The sequence below is a fragment of the Leopardus geoffroyi genome, chromosome E2 (assembly GCF_018350155.1).
Source record: "Leopardus geoffroyi isolate Oge1 chromosome E2, O.geoffroyi_Oge1_pat1.0, whole genome shotgun sequence".
NCBI classification, from domain to species: Eukaryota; Metazoa; Chordata; class Mammalia; order Carnivora; family Felidae; genus Leopardus; species Leopardus geoffroyi.
In genome coordinates, this window is record NC_059335.1 from 26,042,875 (window position 1) to 26,064,510 (window position 21,636).

The window sequence follows — 21,636 nt, forward strand, 5'->3', positions numbered from 1 at the left end:
TCTCACATTCAGGAGAAGAGGACACCTCCTGAAGTTAAGTGGATATGGCTCTTGCTTAAGTAATTCTAAGAATTGAATTTAAAAGTTTTATTACCTTTCTCCAACCTGAGCCTCTCAGGAGTCAGATAAAAGGAGTTTGCTAACATTTTTTATGACTCTAATTTCAAAAGGTTTTTAACATACATTATCTCATTTTTTTCTCAAAATAATTCCATAAAATTAGCTGAACAAGTAATAATAATGTTCCCATTTGAAAAATAATTTGTTAGTGGGGTACAGTTGGTAAGTGACAGAATTGGTATTTAATCCTGTCTTTATTGTTTTTGCTTTTCATTATAAAAATTTTTAAATGTTTAATAATAGAATAATTTGGTATAGTCCCATATGCCCTTTATTTAAAATGAACATAGGCAGTTGTTAGCAATTTACATTTGCTGTATTTGCTTCATCTTTTTTGGGGGAGGCGGGGCCTGTAGTTTATAAAGCAAATCCCAGACATTTTTGTTTTTACTCCTTAATATTTTAATAAGTATATGTCTCTTAAAAAGAACATTTTCTCAGTAATCACAATACCATTATCACACCTAACAAAATTAGCAGTAATTCCTTAATATCACCTAATATCCAGTTCTTATTCAGATTTCTCTAGTTGTCCGCATAATAACTTCAAAAAAAAAAAAAAATCAGGATCCCAAACAAGGCACACACATGGCATTAGTTGTCTCTTAAATCACTTTTAATCTAGAACAAGATGTCCAAACCCCACTTTCTTTTCATGCCATTGACTAAAAGTCAGGTCTTTAGATTTTTAATTTGATTTTCTTTCTTTTATACTAAGTTGCCTCAAATGTAAATGTTAAATAAACAAAATGATAGAGGATAATTATAACCTATAAAATTAAAAACATAATTTTTTTATTTAAAGAGAGGTCCATGGAGCAGTTATTATCACTGAAATGTTGCTTTAATGGGTAATTTCATAAACAACTTTAACATCAAAGTATCCAAAGTAACTATATCCTTGTGGCTTTTATCCTGATATAACATTTTTACTAATACAGTTCATAATAATGAACAATCGAAGACATTCTAGTCTTTCGCAATAACATAGCTTTAGTCCAGCTTTTCTTTTCAACTGATTAGAGAAATATAAATCATACATCTTAATTCTGTCACACATTCTGTTGTTTTGTTTATTGTTTGCAAATGCTTTGTCATCTTTATTGTTCTTACCAATGAGCAACTACTAAATATTTATTATGTACTATCAATAGTAATAGTAATAATAACATATATTTTAAATTATTATGTTCCATCCTTGTGTATCTCTTATGCATCTCAGTGGTCTTCAACACATACTATGCAATTAACTGGTAGTCTAGTTAAATTCCTAACTTCCAAAAATGGCACCAACAAAGAATATGGGAGAGGGTAGAGAAAAGAGCTGAGAGTTGCTTCAGCAGAAGGCAGTGAGATTGGAGCAGTCACAGAGCAGGGATCCTTGTGGCCTGTGGCCTGGCCCAGCAGGCAGGGATATATGCCTGGCTGATATCACCTGGACTCAACTGGGAGGGCTTCACGTTTTTCCTGTTTTTTCCTTCTGAGAGACATTAAAGGTATCCCATCACTGTTGCATCACTGTTGTTTTGCAAAGCAGCCTTGGCAGAAAGAAAGACTTTAATCTTTTGATTATTTCCACCCAACTTTTTCATCTCTGTACCTGCAATAGCCTTGTGGGTTGTCTTTCAGAGAAGTGTATCAGGGGAAAGATAATGACATATTTGAGTGCAATAAGTTAGCCACTTTAAATCTTTACTGCTGTAACTAGACATTTCTCCCAGTGGGTTGGCTACACAGTCCCCCTTTGGGAGACAAAGTAGCATGGGCGAATGAAGGCACATTCTTTCTAGCTGCTGAGTTGCACTGTCTCTGTTTGTTATTAAGTGTTCGCCGAAGGATTTAAGGATAAAGCATAGGAATCTGCTGTGTAAAACTAATTCCCTAGCTCTTCCTAATGGTGTGTAGAGTTCTGGTTCCCTAAGGCACAGTATTATTCCATGATTTTCTTTGGTTTGCATAACTAGTTTATCTGAGTTCTTTTCTCACAATACAGTAAATGAAAGAAATGAGATGAAACTGTATAAGTACTTATTAAAAGCTTCTGGAATTAAAAAGTAAAATAACGTACATATAAAATAATTAAATATTAGACCTTGGAAAATACAAGGCACACAAATAGTACTCCATAAGTGCTTGTCTAAGTAATTACATTAAAGCTTCTGCAATAAAAAAATATATATATATTTTATGAACAACATTTAAATATCTATTAAAGGATACATTCTTTAAGAATAGGTACATGAACAGCATTTAAATATCTATATTTAAATATCTATAAAGAAGACTTTCTGAAACGTATTTGTTAAATAAAGTGTGTTCTCTAATATATTAGTATGATTGAGTTATAACTAACTGCGTCCATGTATTTCAAAGTCAGGTTCTTCTCTGTGCCCTCCAATCACAAGGGATTGACTGCAAAATAAAGGAAATAGGTGAAAGTGTCCTTCCTGGGAAAGAAACATTTCTATAATAGCATATCTCAGCCCATTTCTTAAAATGAATTGTTTTTATCCTATTTGTTTTTTGCATAGATCTAGTATAATGAAAATAATAGTGTAGCAGCTATTGTATACAGTATGCTTTAAGTACTTACCTATTTTCATGTTTACTACCTAACCACATATGCAAGAGCAGGCCTCTTTTTTAGGAATCTGATCGTGTCACATAATCTTGATGGAAGTAATTATATCAGCAGTTTAGAAAATTCAGATGGCCTTTTCTTCATTCCCCTTTGAATGGGTCAGTGCTGTTAACAGGAGCATTGCCATGAGAAGCATGAGATGATTTTATTTCAAGAGTTATTGATTCATGCTTCTCCTCTTTTGTTCAGGTGGATCATCCATGCTATGGAGTATGAACTACAGATCCGTGGTGGAGACAAGCCAGCCAGAGACTTGTATCAGCTGTCACCTAGTGAAGTTAAACAGCTTCTGTTGGATATTCTTCAGCCTCAACAGAATGGAGGGTAATGAGAACCTTTTATTACCCATAGAACATTCTGGATTTACAGTAACATCATACTTGGATATATACACAAAATTAATAAGATAGTAATAAGAAATAAAATGCAACAGAGTATCAGAGGTCACCTTACTAGGTAGACAGTGTACATAGAGATGCTAATTAAAATGTCTATCTTCAGTTGTGATTTTCTGTTGATTTTAATTTTGTACTTTTTTCAGGTATAGTTTATCAGTGTTTCTTAATTATTATTATTTTGTGCAAACTGTAATGCTCCATACCACTTTGCTCAGTTCCCTTTCTGAACCTTTGTAGCACTCACCATCTTCTCCCAACATTTTGGCATGAAGATTTGTGTTTGGTAACATTATTTAAATAAGTTGCCTGGGACTCTGTCTCTCTAAATAGACTATAAACTTCTTCAAATGGGCTAAACCATTTGATAGACTTAACTTGTACTAAGCTTAGAATAAGAGCAAAACAAGTACTTATGCAATGTATTGAATTGAAGAACATTTTATTACAGAAAGAAGTTTAATATAATTATTTAGGCAAGCATTTATTAGCACTATTTGTGTGCCTGATATTTTCTAAGGTGGTATAGTTATATGCCTAGGAAACAAGTTTTCCATAAAAGTAGATTTGAGCAAATGGAGAGACATCTTTGTTCTTAGAGAGGCACACTCGACATTAAAAAGGTATCAGTTATAAATGTAATGCAATTCCAAAAAAAATTCCAACAAACTGTTTATGGAGTTAGACTAGTTAATATTAAACTTCATATGGAGAAACAAACATGCAAGAATAACCAGAGGACTTTCCCTAACAGGGAAACATACCATAGAGCCTCTGTGATAAAAACAGTGTGAAGCTGGCACATGAACGCATAAAGAGGCCAGCTGAACAGAATGGAAGGTCCAGAAATAGACCTGAACACATATGGAAATTTAACAGGTGATAAAGGTGATGTCTCATATTACTGGGTCAAGGATGGACTTTTTAAATAGTGATGGGACAACTGGATAGCCATTTAGGAAAAGATAAAATCAAATCCATACTTTATACTATACACAAGAATAAACTCTAAATAGATCTGATATCTGAATGTAAAAAATGAAACCATACCAGTGCTAAAAGAAGACATGGGTAAATTCTGCTTTAACCTCAGTATGGGAAAGGCTTTCTAACTCTGGCTCAAATCTAGGGGCATTAAAAGATTAATAAGACTATATAAAAATTTAAAACATCATTTTGCATGGTAGAAAATACACAGTTTCAGAAGACAGCTGAGAAACTGGAACAAAACATAGACTATAAAGAGCTAATGTCCAAGAATTCTTAAAAACTGTGGGACAAAGAACCAATAACCCAAGAGATAAACAGGAAAAAAAATACAATTAATCAATTCCTTTAAAACATAAAAAAAAATGGACCTTAGATATTTGAAAAGATGTTTGAACTAAGTCATAATTGGAGAAATGTAAATTAAAACATCTATTGGATACCATTTCTCATCTATCAGACTGGCAAAAGTTAAACAGCATGAGAGACATTTGCTGAGGCTGTAGGAAAAGACACTCTCATACATAGCTGGTGGGTACAGCCCTTCTGTATGGGAATTTGGCAACATCTAAAACAAGTCTACATGTATATTTACCCTTTGACTTTCAGGAATCTATTCGGAAAATGTGCTTCCAACCATATGAAAATACATATGTATGCAATATTATTCATTGCATCATTGTTTATAATTATAAATTTTGGAACACCCATTACCGAAATGCCCATACATGGGAGATTATTTGAATAAGCTGTGGCGCATGCACACAGTAGGGTATGAGGCAGCTGTGAAAACAAGGAGAGTTGTCTCTGAACTGATACGGAATCATTTCTAGGCTATATTGTTACATGAAAACAACAAAACGCAAAGATCATCTGTAGTATGCTACTCTTCATGTAAGAAAGAAGGAGATTATCTCCTCATTTGTACGGAAGAAATACAGAAAGGTTAAATCAGATACTAAGGAGATTGGTTACCTCCCTGGTTACCTTCAGGGAGTGGGTGGGAACAGGGTGGAAAGAAAGGACAGCTGGGTACAGGGTAATAGGGCTGAATGAGAGAGCAGTAATTCCCTGAATATGCCTTTTTTAAATAGCTCTGATTCTTAAACTTTAGTAATATTTTATATGCCTAAAATGTAAATAATTAACATTAATCCAAATGTGGAAAAAAAAATAAAACAATATGAATAGTAACAAATGAACCTAACTGTATTACAAATGAATAATATTCCCACCCTGAAGGGAGGGGAGAAGAAAAGAATTAACCCAAGTACCTTTGGAAAACATTTCTAGATACTATAAAGCTAAAGGAAAAAAAAAAAGAGCTATACACAAATACTGTACTTATTAGTTAATAAGGTTTTTTTTTCCTCACAGAGGTAGGGATTGGTAATTTTGAAATTGCTGTATATATTGTGTAAATATATTTTGAGTAATGAGAGCCGGATTTCTCTCTGTCAGAGAATGTAGTTAGAAATGAGTGAAGAGGGGGCGCCTGGGTGGCTCAGTCGGTTAAGCGTCCGACTTTAGCCAGGTCACGATCTCGCAGTCCGTGAGTTGGAGCCCCGCGTCGGGCTCTGGGCTGACGGCTCAGAGCCTGGAGCCTGTTTCCGATTCTGTGTCTCCCTCTCTCTCTGCCCCTCCCCCGTTCATGCTCTGTCTCTCTCTCTGTCCCAAAAATAAATAAACGTTGAAAAAAAAAAAATTAAAAAAAAAAAAAAAAAAAAAAAAGAAATGAGTGAAGGGGAAGGATTAGAATATACCCTGTAGTGGTGGATTGAAATTGAAAATGTCAGTATGAATTCATGGTTTTCACACAGATGGACAGCTACAGAAATAAACGTGGATATGTGTGTATATGTGAGTATACGTCCATATCTTTTTTGGCTCTGTTCACTGAGAGGACCCAGAAGCAGTGAAACTCCCACAACAGTGAGCAAACCTACTGCCCAGATACTGATTTCTAAATAATATTTTTTAAGAGGAACCAACATTTCATGGAAAAAATGTTTGATTCCAGGGTTGGGGTAAGAAAAATACAGGATGAGCCTAGAGCATCTTATGGTACCAGAAGTAAGATAATGCTCCAAAAAATTATAGAAATGTGTTAGAAGGATACTGGAGACATACTGGAGGAGGCTCAATGGCCAAAGCTAGGATAATTTGAGCAAGAAAAGAAATAATAATAGTATTGAATAAGAACCCATAGGATAAATGTCCAAGAGTCCATGCTGATATAAATAGATAAATGGGATAGAAGGGATTCTTCTTGATAGTAGAATTCCAATTAATAAGTGTAGATGGAATGATGAAAATAGAAACTCATCATTAGACAAATACAATAGTAATAATTGTTGCAAGCAAGAACCATCAATGGATGGTCAAATTTAGTGGGTGGAAGTAGGATGAGAAATGAAAAATTTGTATAATTTAAAAGTATTTCCACTCAAGATACTTTTTTTTTTTTAATTTTTTTTTTTTCAACGTTTATTTATTTTTGGGACAGAGAGAGACAGAGCATGAACGGGGGAGGGGCAGAGAGAGAGAGGGAGACACAGAATCGGAAACAGGCTCCAGGCTCTGAGCCATCAGCCCAGAGCCCGACGCGGGGCTCGAACTCACGGACCGTGAGATCGTGACCTGGCTGAAGTCGGACGCCTAACCGACTGCGCCACCCAGGCGCCCCTCAAGATACTTTTTAATTGCAAAAGAAAAATATTAACTTTATAATGAAGAAACCCAGTTGACTCTACCTTAGTCAAATGATCAAGGATAGCATCCCAGGAATAAGACACATCAGTATCATGTATTCCCTGACAATGATGTACTGAAAAGGCACAACTACTTCCAGGTATTCTTGCCAAAAATGCATAATCTAATTCTAATCATGAGAAAACATCAGATAAACCCAAAGTGAGGAATATTCAACAAAATAACTGACATTTCTAAAATGTTAAATTCATGAAAGATGAAAGAAAATTGAGGAACTGTCACAGATTGGAAGAACCTAAGGGGACTTGGAAATCAAATGCAGTGTGGGGTCCTGGATTGGACCCATGACCAAAACAAGGACTTTAGTGGTAAAATGGCATAATTTGAATAAGATCCGTAACTAATAGTATTGTGTCAATGTTCATTTCCTGGTTCTGATAGTTGTTATGTACTATAACAGACTAGGGGAAGCTGAGTATACAGGAACTTTGTGAATTACTTTTTGACTTTTCTGTAAGTCTAAAATTTTTCAAAGTAAAAAGCCAAAAAATAAAAACAAAAGAGAGGTCCTCAAAAATAATTCTTCATCTCCATTATGAGTATTCACACACTTCTATTTTGTTGTTCTAAGCAAACATCTCCTTTTTGTAATATTAATCGTGACTGTACAGAACTCTGAAAATACCATTTTTTCTGGTTGCCATACAAAAGTGATAGGAAAAAAAATCAAATGCAGAGTACTGGGTATTCAGTTTGCACACCCATTATCCAAAGTAAAACATCACCAAGGAACCCCTACACCTCTGGGCTTTTTCTCTTTGGCATAGCACTGAACCGAGCCACACAAGTCTGGGCCTGCCAAAAAAAATCTGTGAATCCAAAAAAGATGCTTCACTCATTTATGCAGTTTTAAATTTTTACTGGTCCTCTTCCATCAGAACCAAAATAATCTTTTTCAGTATACTGTCTCCTGCATAGTCATTTTCCTACCTAGAAATATTGTTGGTCACATACTTACCTTGTGGCTGATGGTATATTTCATTTGATGCTTGTTTTAATACCAAGTATAAAAAGTATATATCTGTTCCTAGCTTCACCTTTTGGAACAATATGCTACTGTGTCATTTGTATGTTCTTTTCAAATTATGCAAGTTCTGCATCTTTAGCAATTTGGGAGTATTATATCTTTAAGATGTAATACTTAATCCATGGAAATAAGAGATCTAGAATTTTGGCTTATCACTATGGTGTGATTACTGTGACATGTAAGATTTTGTAGCTGATTTTTCAGCACTGGTACTTTGGCCATATTTAAATAGAAAATGAATGTAAAGTTTAAAGTTTAAAACAAGATATATTTCGTTAGATACATAATGCTTTTTTGAGTCTTCATTACTTATCAAATGTTTATTAATCATCTTTCTGGGAGGGGTATATAGGAGTGATCAAGCCATATGATGTCCATGCTTTCATGAAGTTTTTATTTTATTGCATATAAGGACCACATGAAGTTATTTCAAAATTGGCTGCTTCTGTGTTTTTAAATGGAGCTTCTTTGCATATTAGGAAGTTATTTGATCACATAGTGAGCAACCTTATAACTTACTAGAGAATATCATTTTGCCTATTAAATTTTTTAAAATCTTGGGGATTTTCTCCTATCCTGCAAGCTCTGTTTTCACTATGAAATATTTAGTAACCTCTGTAACACATGGTAGATATGCATCATTGATGGATTTTGGCTTTTATTGCTTACCCTATTGGAACAATTAATCCATATTGAAAACCCTGCTCTCTGCCAGAACAAGCTTGTTTTTCAACTCTGAGGCATTTTCTTTTGGTCTACAGATGTTGGCTGAACAGGCGTCAGATTGATGGGTCTTTGAATAGAACTCCTGCTGGGTTCTATGACCGAGTATGGCAGATCCTGGAGCGAACTCCCAATGGTATCATTGTAGCTGGGAAGCATTTGCCACAGGTACAGCCCCATTATGTTTGTATCATTTAAAGGGACCTAAGGGCATAGGGAATTCTTTCCCCTTCTGCATTGCAAATAACCTTTCTGCTTATCCCGGTTTTTAAGAGTGTTTAAAGGAAGGGTATCCAGATACCTGAAGGGAGGAAATACTAGAAAGTAAGATACCTAATCAATTGGATTGGAAATATATTTTCCCAGTCTGAGTTACTTTAATTTTAGTGCCCCTCTATACAAAAGCCTTGCTTTACCAAATGGATATTTTGCTTAAACTTTGTATTTAGTCAAAAACAATTTTGTGTTATTATATTTCAGATGTTTCAGGGAAGCTCTGTGTTGAAAGGAACCATGTGCCCAACCCTTTTGCTAAGCAACTGTCTTTCCCTTATTTATTAGTGAACTTAGGGTTTCTTATGTTGGCATTGCTATGAATGGTGGTACTTCTTTACCACCAGGTGATAGTGGGCTAGTGCCTAGGGGACCTCACAATTGGTAAAACATACATTCAGAATACAGAACCAAATCAGAACTAAGAAGCAAGGTGACTTAGTAATGCTATGGATAAGGAAAGGACTGTGAATTTCAGTGAATGTGAAAAGTGTAATAACTCATTAGGTCAGGAGATAATCATTTAATTTACTCAAGATATAATTTACCCTTGGTCCAAATGAATTAGTGCCCCCTCCTTCAAATGGTTTCCCAAGTTATATGAACTGGCCTGCTTCTTTGATTTACTTATTTTGTTGAATACTGACATCTAACTCATTCTGCTTATACACAAACATGAATAATTAGGCTTTTTGGAAATGGAGTACTGTATTTGTTCTTTGTGTTGAAACATCAACCAAATTATTTTTGATGAAGGTCTTTATACAAATATAGTATTCTTAACTACACATGCCCACACTCATTTTGTTTATACACACAGAAACACACACACATACATACATACACAGAGTGGTTTTGGAAGGACCCACAAGAAATTGGTAACATTCTTTTCTTTGCCTTAGGGAAAGGGAACCATGGTTACAGGACACAGGGTGGGCTTTTCACTGAAAACCTTTTTTAACCATTCAAATTTTGAACTATGAATCTATGACTTATTTTTTTAATGAATGAAACCTGTTAAAAGGTATTCTTTTTTTTTTCAATATATGAAATGTATTGTCAAATTGGTTTCCATACAACACCCAGTGCTCATCCCAAAAGGTGCCCTCCTCAATACCCATCACCCACCCTCCCCTCCCTCCCGCCCCCCATCAACCCTCAGTTTGTTCTCAGTTTTTAACAGTCTCCTATGCTTTGGCTCTCTCCCACTCTAACCTCTTTTTTTTTTTTTTCCTTCCCCTCCCCCATGGGTTTCTGTTAAGTTTCTCAGGATCCACATAAGAGTGAAACCATATGGTATCTGTCCTTCTCTGTATGGTTTATTTCACTTAGCATCACACTCTCCAGTTCCATCCACCTTGCTACAAAAGGCCATATTTCATTCTTTCTCATTGCCACGTAGTATTCCATTGTGTATATAAACCACAATTTCTTTATCCATTCATCAGTTGATGGACATTTAGGCTCTAAAAAGTATTCTTTATACTATTAACAAACTACTGAGTGGTTGTATTTGGTTGCCAGTATAGGTGCCCTATTCCTTTCCCAGATGCTCTGTGATCATTGGGTGGAGCAGCACTGTCTCCTATGAGCAGGGAACAGGCTTCCATTATTCATGCTCTGCTTCTTCTGTTAGGCTTTGTGTCTACATACAGTGGACTATGGCAACCTTTTTGTTAGCTGCTTTCCCAGCCCCCACTAATACCTACCAGATTTTCATTTAATTGTCTGATTGCCCAGGCCACTTATATTTTGTCTCCTCTCTTTCCTAACATCAATAACAGCAGGTGCATGTCAAGTATTTTTATATTTTATATATATATATGCACACACTTTCTTAGGTGCTCCTTTAAAATCCTCACAAAAATCTTTTGGTGTAGGTACTTTATTATTCCCACTTGACAGATGAGGAAAATGAGGCCCAGCAAAGTGATTTTCCCAAGGTCATACATCTAGGAAGTAGCTGACCCAGAGTGTGACACCTATCCCCTGCCCTATCCCCGGTAATTTGACTTCTAAGCCTTTTGTCTTAACTTTTCTGCTATACTGCCTACCCTAAGTTCTTCCAGAGAGTGGGAAATAAAGCAAGTTTGATGTTTCTTCTCTAGATTTATCATAGTTGCACAATAGCTAGGTGACTTTTCAAATGAGATATATTAAAAGGAAATTGATATGAAACCATGACAGGATTTTCCTTAACTTCTGTAGCCCTACTAATCCCATTGCTAGACATATAAACAATTATAAATACTGTGTTCAACAAATGGGCTTCACTTTCCCCAAATTAGGTACTACCTGTAAACATTAATAATATGTTAGATTATATTGAATACAGAATACAGTAGATGGACCATAATGAATTACAGGGCTGGTGCATTATTATACCAGGCCAAACAACTTTGCTGTTACTTGATTTCAAGGGAACTTTCCTGCTAGGTCCCATTTGGAGTAGTAAGTAGATACACATTGTTCTGAGGCTACGATCAAGTTCACTGTAAATCATCAAGGTAGAAGCAAATAAGTATGACTCATCATTTCTTCATCTCTGGTAATAAGTCTGGTGACTACACCTGCTTTCCAACATACAAACCTAACATTTAGAGCCTTCTCTTCAATCCTTTGAGAGTTATCCACCATGCCCAAATTTGGATTTGGATTTGAGTTTATTTGCTGCTTTCATTTGGTTTGTAAAAAGTGAGTGGAAGACTATGCAATACTCTCGTTTTAAATGAAATATAGAGAGTAAATTCTTTTAGTTTTGCTTTTTTTCTGTGTTTTCTTGCCATTTCTACATGTAATGTTGTTTTTGCTTATTTGTATGCATTTCTATGCTGCCAGCTCAGAAAGGATCTGCCACAGAAATGATGTAAATCAGTAGCAAGTGACTTACATGGTAAAGTGTGACAGCAAGCATAACTTCTTGTGTTAATTCTTAAAGCAATATGTACTCTATTTGTTGTCTCAATTTTTGGCTGTTCCTTTTGTGTATTGAAGTGGATTTCCAAGATAGCCCCTCTCTCTTAACACTTGTATAGTGAAGATAACCACTAAAAACAAGAGGTTTAATTTATCACAATAGTCAGCTGATTGGCTTCAGTAGTTTGACATATATAAAATCCAGTCATATAGCTGAAAATGCTAAGGTTTTATAGAAACTCAAAAAGATTGTTGATTAGAAAATGAAATTCCTTGCTTCAGATTCTGTGTCTCCCTCTCTCTCTGCCCCTCCCCTGCTCATGCTCTGTTTCTCTCTGTGTCAAAAGTAAATAAAACCATTAAAAAAAATTTTTTTAAAAAGGGGCACTTGGGTGGCTTAGTCGGTTAAACGTCTGACTTCAGCTCCGGTCATGATCTCACAGTCTGTGAGTTCGAGCCCTGTATCGGGCTCTGTGCTAACAGCTCAGAGCCTGGAGCCTGCTTCAGATTCTGTGTCTCCCTCTCTCTCTGCCCCTCCCCTGCTCATGCTCTGTCTCTCTCTGTCTCAAAAATAAATAAAAACATTTAAAAAAATTTAAAAAAGAAAATGAAATTCCTCTATTAGGTGGAAACCACAGTGTAAGAATGCATGTTAATATTGAGTTATTGTTTTCCAGCAACCAACCCTGTCAGATATGACCATGTATGAGATGAATTTCTCTCTCCTTGTTGAAGATATGTTGGGGAATATTGACCAGCCAAAGTACAGACAGATTGTTGTGGAGGTTTGTATTTAGAAATGTAGATTGCTGAAGAAATGCTTTCTATCTGTTCCCTGAAAACTAACATAAAAGAAACTGCCCAAGAGACTAGGAATTCTACTCCTTACCTATCCCGATCTCCTCTAGTTGAGTCCTGGAGGATATAGCCATCCTTGACTCAAGTCAAAGTACATGAACAATTCAGTGCCCTTCAATGGCAAGTGCATGAATGCCACTAAAAAACAGAGGAAGCAACCTTATCCTGTTTGCTTCAATTTCAGGGTTTTTTTTTTTTTTTCTGTTTAGAGAAATAGCACATGACTATTATATAAAGTTTTAATTCAGAAAATTACAGAAAAGAAAAAAATTCCCCACACCCAGTAGCAATAGATCACTGATGTTGATATTTTGAGGGACATCTTTCCAAACATCCTCTGTGAACAGAGAATACATGTAATTTTGTACTGTATCATTATTTTATATAAAGTTAAATGCTCAAATACACACACACATCCATGCACGTGTATACATGTGCTCTTTTGCCATTTTAAAACATTATGCTGAATACATAGAGAATTCCCATAATGAATGGATTTAATACATAGTCCATCTTCACTTTGTGTCTTTTTCTGGGTAGACTTTGTGTCTCTTGTGGGTAGGTAACATGTCTTAGTGATACAGAAGATCTCAGTAAATGCCAAACTGGTTGTGGCACCTGAAATGCAGCGTGTCTGGACCTACAGCCAGAGTGGAGTGAGATTCAATCCTATCTCAGATGTGCCAGGATTCATAAACAGTATCAGCAGCATGTGGGAAGTCAGGCAGACTGGGGTCAGAAAGAGATGGGGTTATTGGAAAGGTGAATGCCTTCCTTGTGCTGTTAGCCTTTCAGTGTTTAGTGCCCAGCATCTGGGACCTACAATGGACATGGAGGTCCTTCTTGTTGATTAAAATGAGGGTCCCTTTGCAGAAGAAATTTTTCTTCAGAACTAGAGCAACACTTCATATTCTCCTGGCTAAATCCCTGCCCCAAGATTTTCCACATTTTGACACCTGAATTTTTCTGAAAGTGTTTCCTTTGGTTCTTTCAGGTTCTGTTTTGGAAACATTTAGTTGAAGTACAGTCAGGAAGAATCCCAAATTTGGAATTATGAGGCCTTTTTTCCTGTTCCATATGCAAAGTAGGGAGGCATAATAAAGATCAGAAAGTCTTTACCAAGCATTGTGTACTCAGACACAGTCTTTGTGTATAATGGTTTGTCATCTAAAAAAATGTCAGTAGGGCACCTGAGTGGCTCAGTCAGTTAAGCATCTGACTTTGGCTCAGGTCATGATCTCGTGATCTGTGAGTTTCAGCCCTGCATCGGGCTCCGTGCTGACAGCTCAGAGCCTGGAGCCTACTTCAAATTCTGCATCTCCCCCTCTCTCTGCCCCTCTCCCACTTACACTCTGTAAGTAAGAGAGACAGGGAGAGTTTGAGAGAAAGAGACAGTGGAAGTTGGAGAGGGGCAGAGAGAGAGGAAGACACAGAATCCGAAGCAGGCTCCAGGCTCTCAGCTGTCAGCACAGAACCCGACGTGGGGCTTGAACCTACAAACCATATATCATGACCTGATCTGAAGTTGGATGCTTAACCGACTGAGCCACCCAGGTGCCCTAAAAAAGAAAAAAAGATTAAAATGAATGTTAGTACTTAGGATGAATGTATGAGATAGACAAACAATAGGATGATGCATTAAACTAAGACATGTAGACCAAATAGTACTCATATCAAAGAGGTCAGAGTTAGGTGTATTTTTTAAAACATAACCATACCCTGAGAAACTACTGTGATGTCACAGTATTATACTCATTTTAGGGTGCTGGGCTCCAAGTCATTTGATTAGAGGCTCCACTGAACTCTCACCTGCCTTCTTTGCTTTGCTGCCTACCACCTCTTCTAGGGCAGCCTCCGCTCCACTGGACACTGGTTTTAGTGTTTTGCCAACAAGGATTAATGCCCAAAAGCAAGAATGTTCAGGCACTTTGGGTGAACAGGGCACTATGTACTACAGACAAGATTAGGAAAATCATTTTTCAAAGTTCTTAGTTTCATTTAAGTAACTAAAAAACATTTCTGCTCAGCTATAAAGATATATACAATGAAAAAAAATGTGCAGTTTCCAAACAGAACTTATGCTACTAGTTTTTAAGATTAGAAAGATTCCAGGAGCGCCTGGGTGTCTCATTCGGTTAAGCGTCTCACTTCAGCTCAGGTCATGATCTCTCAGTCCCTGAGTTCGAGCCCCGCATTGGGCTCTCTGCTGACAGCTCAGAGCCTGGAGCCTGCTTCAGGTTCTGTGTCTCCCTCTCTCTCTGGCCCTTCCCCTCTCGAGCTCTGTCACTCTCTCTCTCTCTCAAAAATAAATAAACATTAAAAAAATTGTTTTAAAAGATTAGAAAGATTCCATTCACAATGATCCAAAAACCTGTCATCGTGCAGAACACATTATGGAATATGAGGATCATCCATTAGTCTGACTAAAGAATGAAAACATGTCCAGGCTGTGTTGTTTTTATGGTTCATATAATTGGCTTTCAATGTCTGTCTCTTCTAGTTACTAATGGTTGTATCCATTGTACTGGAAAGAAACCCTGAGCTAGAATTTCAAGACAAAGTAGATCTAGACAAACTGGTGAAAGAAGCATTTCATGAATTTCAAAAAGACGAGAGTCGACTAAAGGAAGTTGAAAAACAAGTAAGTGGATAAAACAGCCTTTTGTAGAGTTTTTTCATTGTCTCAACTCTTCAAAATATCCCTAATCTCTTATCATTTAACTTACAAAACAGATTTATAGAGTGCAAAATGTAGTACTCGAGGGGCAGGGAGGAAGTCTGGCTTATTTGAGGAATTAGTGGTACGTTTTAGTTAATTACTAGTCAGTTCAGCTATGAAGCTTTGACTAAAAAGAAAACTAGGAAGACATAAATTTCCTTTATATAGTTAGCAGTTAAAATTGTTTTACCAGAAAGGAGCCATAGATTCCAGAAGGCTATAAAATTAAATTCTGGGGAGGATGGGAATGCGTAACAGGCTACCTTGGTGCTGTGTATACTACTAATATAGTCCCTTCCAGGCTCTCTGTTTAATATTTTATGCTCATCTGTAAAAAGGTTCTTTAAGTAAATAAAAATTATCAGCAAGGAGAATACTGAAAACATCTGTCTTTGTTTTATATGCTGAGAAGATGCCTTAGGAAAATGAAAGAAAAGCTCAAGATTCTGTTTTCCACAAGGAAATCTTTCTGTGAATTTATTTTCCCCCCTAGGCTGACACTGATTCTACCTGTCAACTCTTTACAAACAAAAAATCAAACGACTTGCTTACTGTTTTCCTTTGTAGGATGACATGACTTCCTTTTACAACACTCCCCCACTGGGAAAAAGAGGAACATGCAGCTATCTGACAAAGGTTGTGATGAATTTGCTGCTAGAAGGAGAAGTCAAACCAAGCAATGATGACCCATGTCTGGTTAGCTAGTGAGAAAGGTGTAAAAGGCTCTGTTGAGACATGTTTTCTAGTAGTGTGTTGAGTTTTGTGTTGAAGCTTAGTTCAGGCCACCATTAATGTATGGACTGAGTATGTTGGTGAGGTGGTTGCCATGTCCTTGGCAGAGCCACTGGACCTCTTGCACTCCATAGCCAATCTAATGGTAAGAAATGCTGTAACTAGGTGGAAAAAAGTTCTGATGATTATTATGCCAACTACAATAATAATCTTTACTGAATGATAGAAATAGTTTATGAATTGAAAGTTCACTACTGCATGTTTTATGATCAAATAACTCATCAAAATGAATCTTTGCTCTTTGGACTAAATTCCCACCTTACTGCCATTAAAATGAATTTGTCAGCTAGTGATGCATACTGGATATTGAAAGAATGATGAACTTAACTTAGTATCATTGTTATACTAAAAAAGATATTAAAAATCATAAAAGCAAATCTGCCAGCTAATGTTTTGATTCTCAAAAACTGCATTGTTGATGAAATTTTAGTATACAGAACTATTGTACAACTTTTACCTTATAAACATGACTATAGTTGTGTATTTGTGCTGACTTTAGGGGTTGGACTAAAATACAGTGTAATCTATACCTGATTAGACATTTTTCTTTGAGCTCTTACTAGAAATATGGCATATGTAAGATTTTTCAGAAGTATGGACTGTTAACCTAGTTTGTACTAGTAAAAAAAATTGAAAATCATTAAATTTTACTTCTGAATTAATGAATATATCTGGATATATCTTTTTGTTCTCATGTTCACGATATTAAGTTTATTACTCCTGAATATTTCCATTTAATTGATCTGGAGATAGAATGGAAGAGAATATATGGTACCTACCATTACACATATTTTGTTATGAAATTTACTTAAGCAAACTTTAGTGAAACTAGAAAATAGATTAAACATTTAAGTTTTATCAATTTATTTCCTTACTGAATGTTATAGTAAAGCCCATTAGTTTGAGCCATGGACCCAAGGAAAATCATTTTTCTGACCATTCTTATTATGGAACTATCACCTGAGAAGTAAAACTTGTTACACAAAGAATGCAGCCCATTTTTAGAGTCTTGAAAGGACCTAAGAAAGATAGGACAAGTGGCTTCAGTAACAAGTCAAATTGATATCAAATAAATGGATGTTTCAGCACATGGGAAAAATTGCAGAGTCAGGCACATTTCTCATAACTTTGAAGTATACTGCCTGGATCTCGCATAAAAAATCATATATGCACTGGTTGGCAAAATTGAGAAGAATGAGGTAAAATCTAACCTTATAGAACATCTTAAGGAGAGCGATATGACAAAGAAGATAATTACTTCATAAATTAAGAGAGTTTATGAAAAGATAATAATGAACCTTGTTTATAAAAACAAGCATACAAAAAACCTTAAACTGGAAACCCATGGAGAATTGAGGACTGACACTTCATAGCTGGAGAAACTGGAAATAAGAAAAAAAAACCCTGGAATATTTAATATTTGCTGAAACCTAATGGAAGGAAAGTGTTGTATTTTTAAGAATTTTTAAAAAGTCTGATAAGCTGAGCAAAGTTGTCATAAACTTGTCACTGTCTTTATTGAAATCAAACATCGAATGCAAATGTATATTTCCTGAATGAGTTTTAGTTTCCTGCTTATATGTTACATATGCAGAATTCTAGTTTTCCCATGTTGCTGAAGGCATTCAGAATCTGTGACATATGTACCAACTTTGTATTTAGATGAAACTCAAAATTTATTGTACTGAAAGATATGATGGGATCAGTAATCCTTGATGTACACCTCTACAGAAGCCAATGTCTGTTTTCTTTTTTTTTTTTTAATATATGAAATTTATTGTCAAATTGGTTTCCATACAACACCCAGTGCTCATCCCAACAGGTGCAATGTCTGTTTTCTAACTAGAGAAGCAAAATATAGTGAGAATTAGAACACAGAACTCATATGAATTTTAGAAGTCCCATTTGACCTACAGAGCTAAAATGTTTTAACAGCTGTATGAGAGACTGACTGAAAATATTAGCACATTTATCCAGGCATGACAAGATTTAAATCTGATTTAAAGCTTCCTCTATCACAATGGCAGATTCACTGTGTAAGTTTATTGTACTAGCAACGTCTGTTGGAAACTCCTGACTGAATATCAAATTCAACTACATTTCCAGAGCTATCATTTTAAGACACATAGTGTTTTCCAGATTTCCTTCCATTTTATTTAAGTCTGAAGAAGTCGTATTTCAATTTTAAAAATCAGAGTGTGGGATCATCTTGATGTCATCCTCAATATGTGATAAACTTGCAGTGCCTTATGGACACCAAATAACATTTCTAGAACACCTGAATAAATTTAACTTTTCACCAGAACTCTAAAGAGTAGGTTCAGACATGCTTGTAGCCCTTCATGAACATGCATATTAAATAGATGGCATATAAAAGTGTAAGAGCACAGTTATGGCAGCACAGAGAGACCACATCTAAATCAAGGAGAGACTGGAAGTAGCATGTTAGTATGCAGCCAGATCATAAAACGACTCTATTTTAGAAACTAAAAACATGAATGAGAAATGAGGGAGGAAGAATCAACAAAACAACACCAGCAGCATTCAAACAGAGGAAGCAATACAACCTCATACCATAAACTCTGAAAAGCAGCAGGAAGACAAAAGACTCCTTGGAATTTGTATTTGGCTCCTATACTCTGGCATTCCAGAAGCTGTGCATGGTGGGGATAAGGCAAGTAGATAAATTATGAAAAACCTCATGCATTTGGAGGGAATCAGATAAGGGAGTCAGTGTCTATGGGAAAAGACAGAAAATGTCCTTCCAGGGTGGAAGTCCTTCCCCTACTACACATATCACCGTCTGGCATTAATCTCCCACAGTGCTGCTGCCAACCCACGTGGTATCTCTGTGAGTTAGAAAAAGGCACCCTTTTGGGGCATACTCAACCCTGTGGGCACAGGGCTAAACACCTTTGTGCAAAGGAAAAAGTCCTTTCTCTTAACAGATATAACTCCATCCCAGGACATGTGTGTCAGAGAGCCAATTGTAAACTGGATTTCAGTCCCCCTGTTGCCCTCTCAACTGAGCACCTTTGTGCAGTGCACGAACTGCATGACTGCCATAGTTGTGCTCCCCAAGGAAGTAAATTGCTATTGGGAGTGGCCATTTTGATTTTTCATCTGGGAGGGTGGTAGATGAAGAGCAAGGGTGACCACAATCCCCAGAACCAATTATCTATAAGAATACATAGTTGAGAACTAGTACCACAGACCCGTGTTTTGTTGCCTGAGAGGGAGCTTATGGGGAGTGGTGATTAGATTTATGACTACCCTTTTTTTTTTTTCTGAAATTGTATTTTATTTTTTTACATCTTTTGAGAGAGAGTGAGTGGGGGAGGGGAAGAAAGAGAGAAGGAGAAAGAGAGAATCCCAAGCAGGCTCCATGCTCAGTGCAGAGTCCCACACGGGGCTCAATCTCACGAGTGTGAGATCATGACCTGAGCTGAAATTGAGTCAGATGCTTAACCGACTGAGCCACACAGGCATCCCTGAAATTTTGTTTTAATACTATGAGACCTGAATTCACTCTGCCTAATCAAGGGCATATCCCGTTTCCAAAGATGGTGCCTTATAGTACGCAATTGTTCCTCTAAACTGGGTAAACTTAGGCACTTACTGCCTGAGAAGGAGGGACTCAGCTGGAAATAGCTAGGAGAGAACAAAAGAGCTCAGATTGGGAAAAGGTTCAGAATACTGCCCACACTGCATCCAGGTGCCCACAAAGTTGCTTGTGCCAATCATGAGAAAGATGGAAAGAAGCTACCTATAAACTATGTAAAAATACTATAGAAAAAAAAAAAAAGAACAGATACGGAACTCTTTCTCTATGCTCAATGCTCTCAAAGAAATTAAAGAGAAAAGGAATTGAAAGAAGAAATCAAAGACAAAATAAGACAACCAATAAGATAGAAAAATAGAGCTGACAAAACAAGTTTCATAAATTAGAAACAGCAAAGAACAAAATATACATAACTGAAAACTGAATTGCTGACATACAGGGAGAGCTTGAGATAATTCAGTCAAATACTTATTGAGCATCAACTGTATGCTGGACACTGTTCTGGCATGGTAATGAAAAAAAGGACAAATTTCCTCTCGTGGAGTTTATGTTCTAGTTGGTGTTGGGGACATAGTAACACATAGTAATAAATGCTATGAAGAAAAATAAGACAGGAGGGGAAGAGAAAGAGTGACAGACATTATTAGTTTTCCTGTGGCTGTGGAAAGGTCTTACTTCATAAGAAATAATCAGAGTAGGGGTACCTGTGGGGCTCAGTTGGTTAAGTGACTGACTTTGGTTCAGGTCATGATCTCGCGGTTCAGGGGTTAGAGCCCCGCGTCAGGGTCTGTGCTGACAGCTCAGCCTGGAGCCTGCTTTAGATTCTGTGTCTCCTTCTCTCTCTACCCCTCCCCCACTCACACTCTGTCTCTCAAAAATAAACGTTAAAAAAAAAAAGAATCAGAGTCACTGCTGATGGAAAAGAATCTACACGGGGGTGGAGAAGGTTGATCCAACATAAAGAAAATTAGTATCCATGGGTACAGAAAGCTACGATTGACACAGAAGAAAAAAAAAATTCAAAGACAAAAAGTTTTTCCTAAATAAGGAAGAACTTTCATTGTTCTGGAAAAATTTGATGCAAAATGAACAACACTGACACATCTTGGAGAAGTTAAAATGAAAAAAAAAAATCATCTTCTAGGGCTCAATTTCACACCAGTTCAACATCACACAATAAGGGTGGTCTAAGATTTTTTTTCCCACCTAGTTGTAAAGGCAAAGAATTCTTAAATATACAGTAACTCAGGAATCATAACAAACACTGAGAATCTTTCTTGAAAATAACACTTGACTAAATCCAATAAACCAAGAGAATCAATGTGAATAGTGCAGTAATGGAGAAAACATAATACATAAGAAGTACTCATAAATTGTTAACCCATTAAAATATAAAATTAACAGTAATAACAAGGCAATTTACAGTTATAGAAAAGAGTCACCTGAAAGAAAAACTTTGCAATTTAAAATGATGTAATTAATGGACTGGGATGAAAATCATACAGAAGGCTAACAAAACTCGGTAGGGGCTGAGAAGGAAGTATAAGTGAGTTAATTTCCTTGTTTTTCACAGAAAGACATATTATTCACTTCATTTTTTAAAGTTAATAATCAAGAAATAAAGTTTTTTAAAGTTTACCATTTGAAATACAAGCAGTTTTAAATTACCAGAAGGTGCCTGGTAGGAGGGGTGGGTAGCATTCAGAAAATTAACCATCTAGAAAAAGATAGAAAACAAAAATGACACTGTCCAGATCCCTTATCATTGCAGCTCTCCACTTTAATGTCAGACCACTTTTAATTAAAAGTAAAAAAGCATTACATTTGTACTAGAATTCAAATGGCCTAAAT

At 36.2% G+C, this 21,636-nt stretch overlaps 1 protein-coding gene across 7 annotated transcripts in view; it reads left to right on the forward strand.

Moving 5' to 3' along the window:
* Positions 1-16,887, forward strand: part of PHKB (phosphorylase kinase regulatory subunit beta) — a 269,902-nt gene extending 253,015 nt beyond the window's left edge. For all 7 annotated transcript variants that reach the window (XM_045442643.1, XM_045442642.1, XM_045442644.1 and 4 more), the window contains 5 exons: positions 2,951-3,085; positions 8,704-8,833; positions 12,532-12,639; positions 15,213-15,353; positions 15,999-16,887. In XM_045442643.1, coding sequence (XP_045298599.1) covers positions 2,951-3,085; positions 8,704-8,833; positions 12,532-12,639; positions 15,213-15,353; positions 15,999-16,136 — 652 coding nt within the window. In that variant the 3' untranslated portion in view covers positions 16,137-16,887. The remainder of the gene's footprint in view (positions 1-2,950; positions 3,086-8,703; positions 8,834-12,531; positions 12,640-15,212; positions 15,354-15,998) is intronic.
* The last annotated feature ends 4,749 nt before the right edge of the window (positions 16,888-21,636 follow it).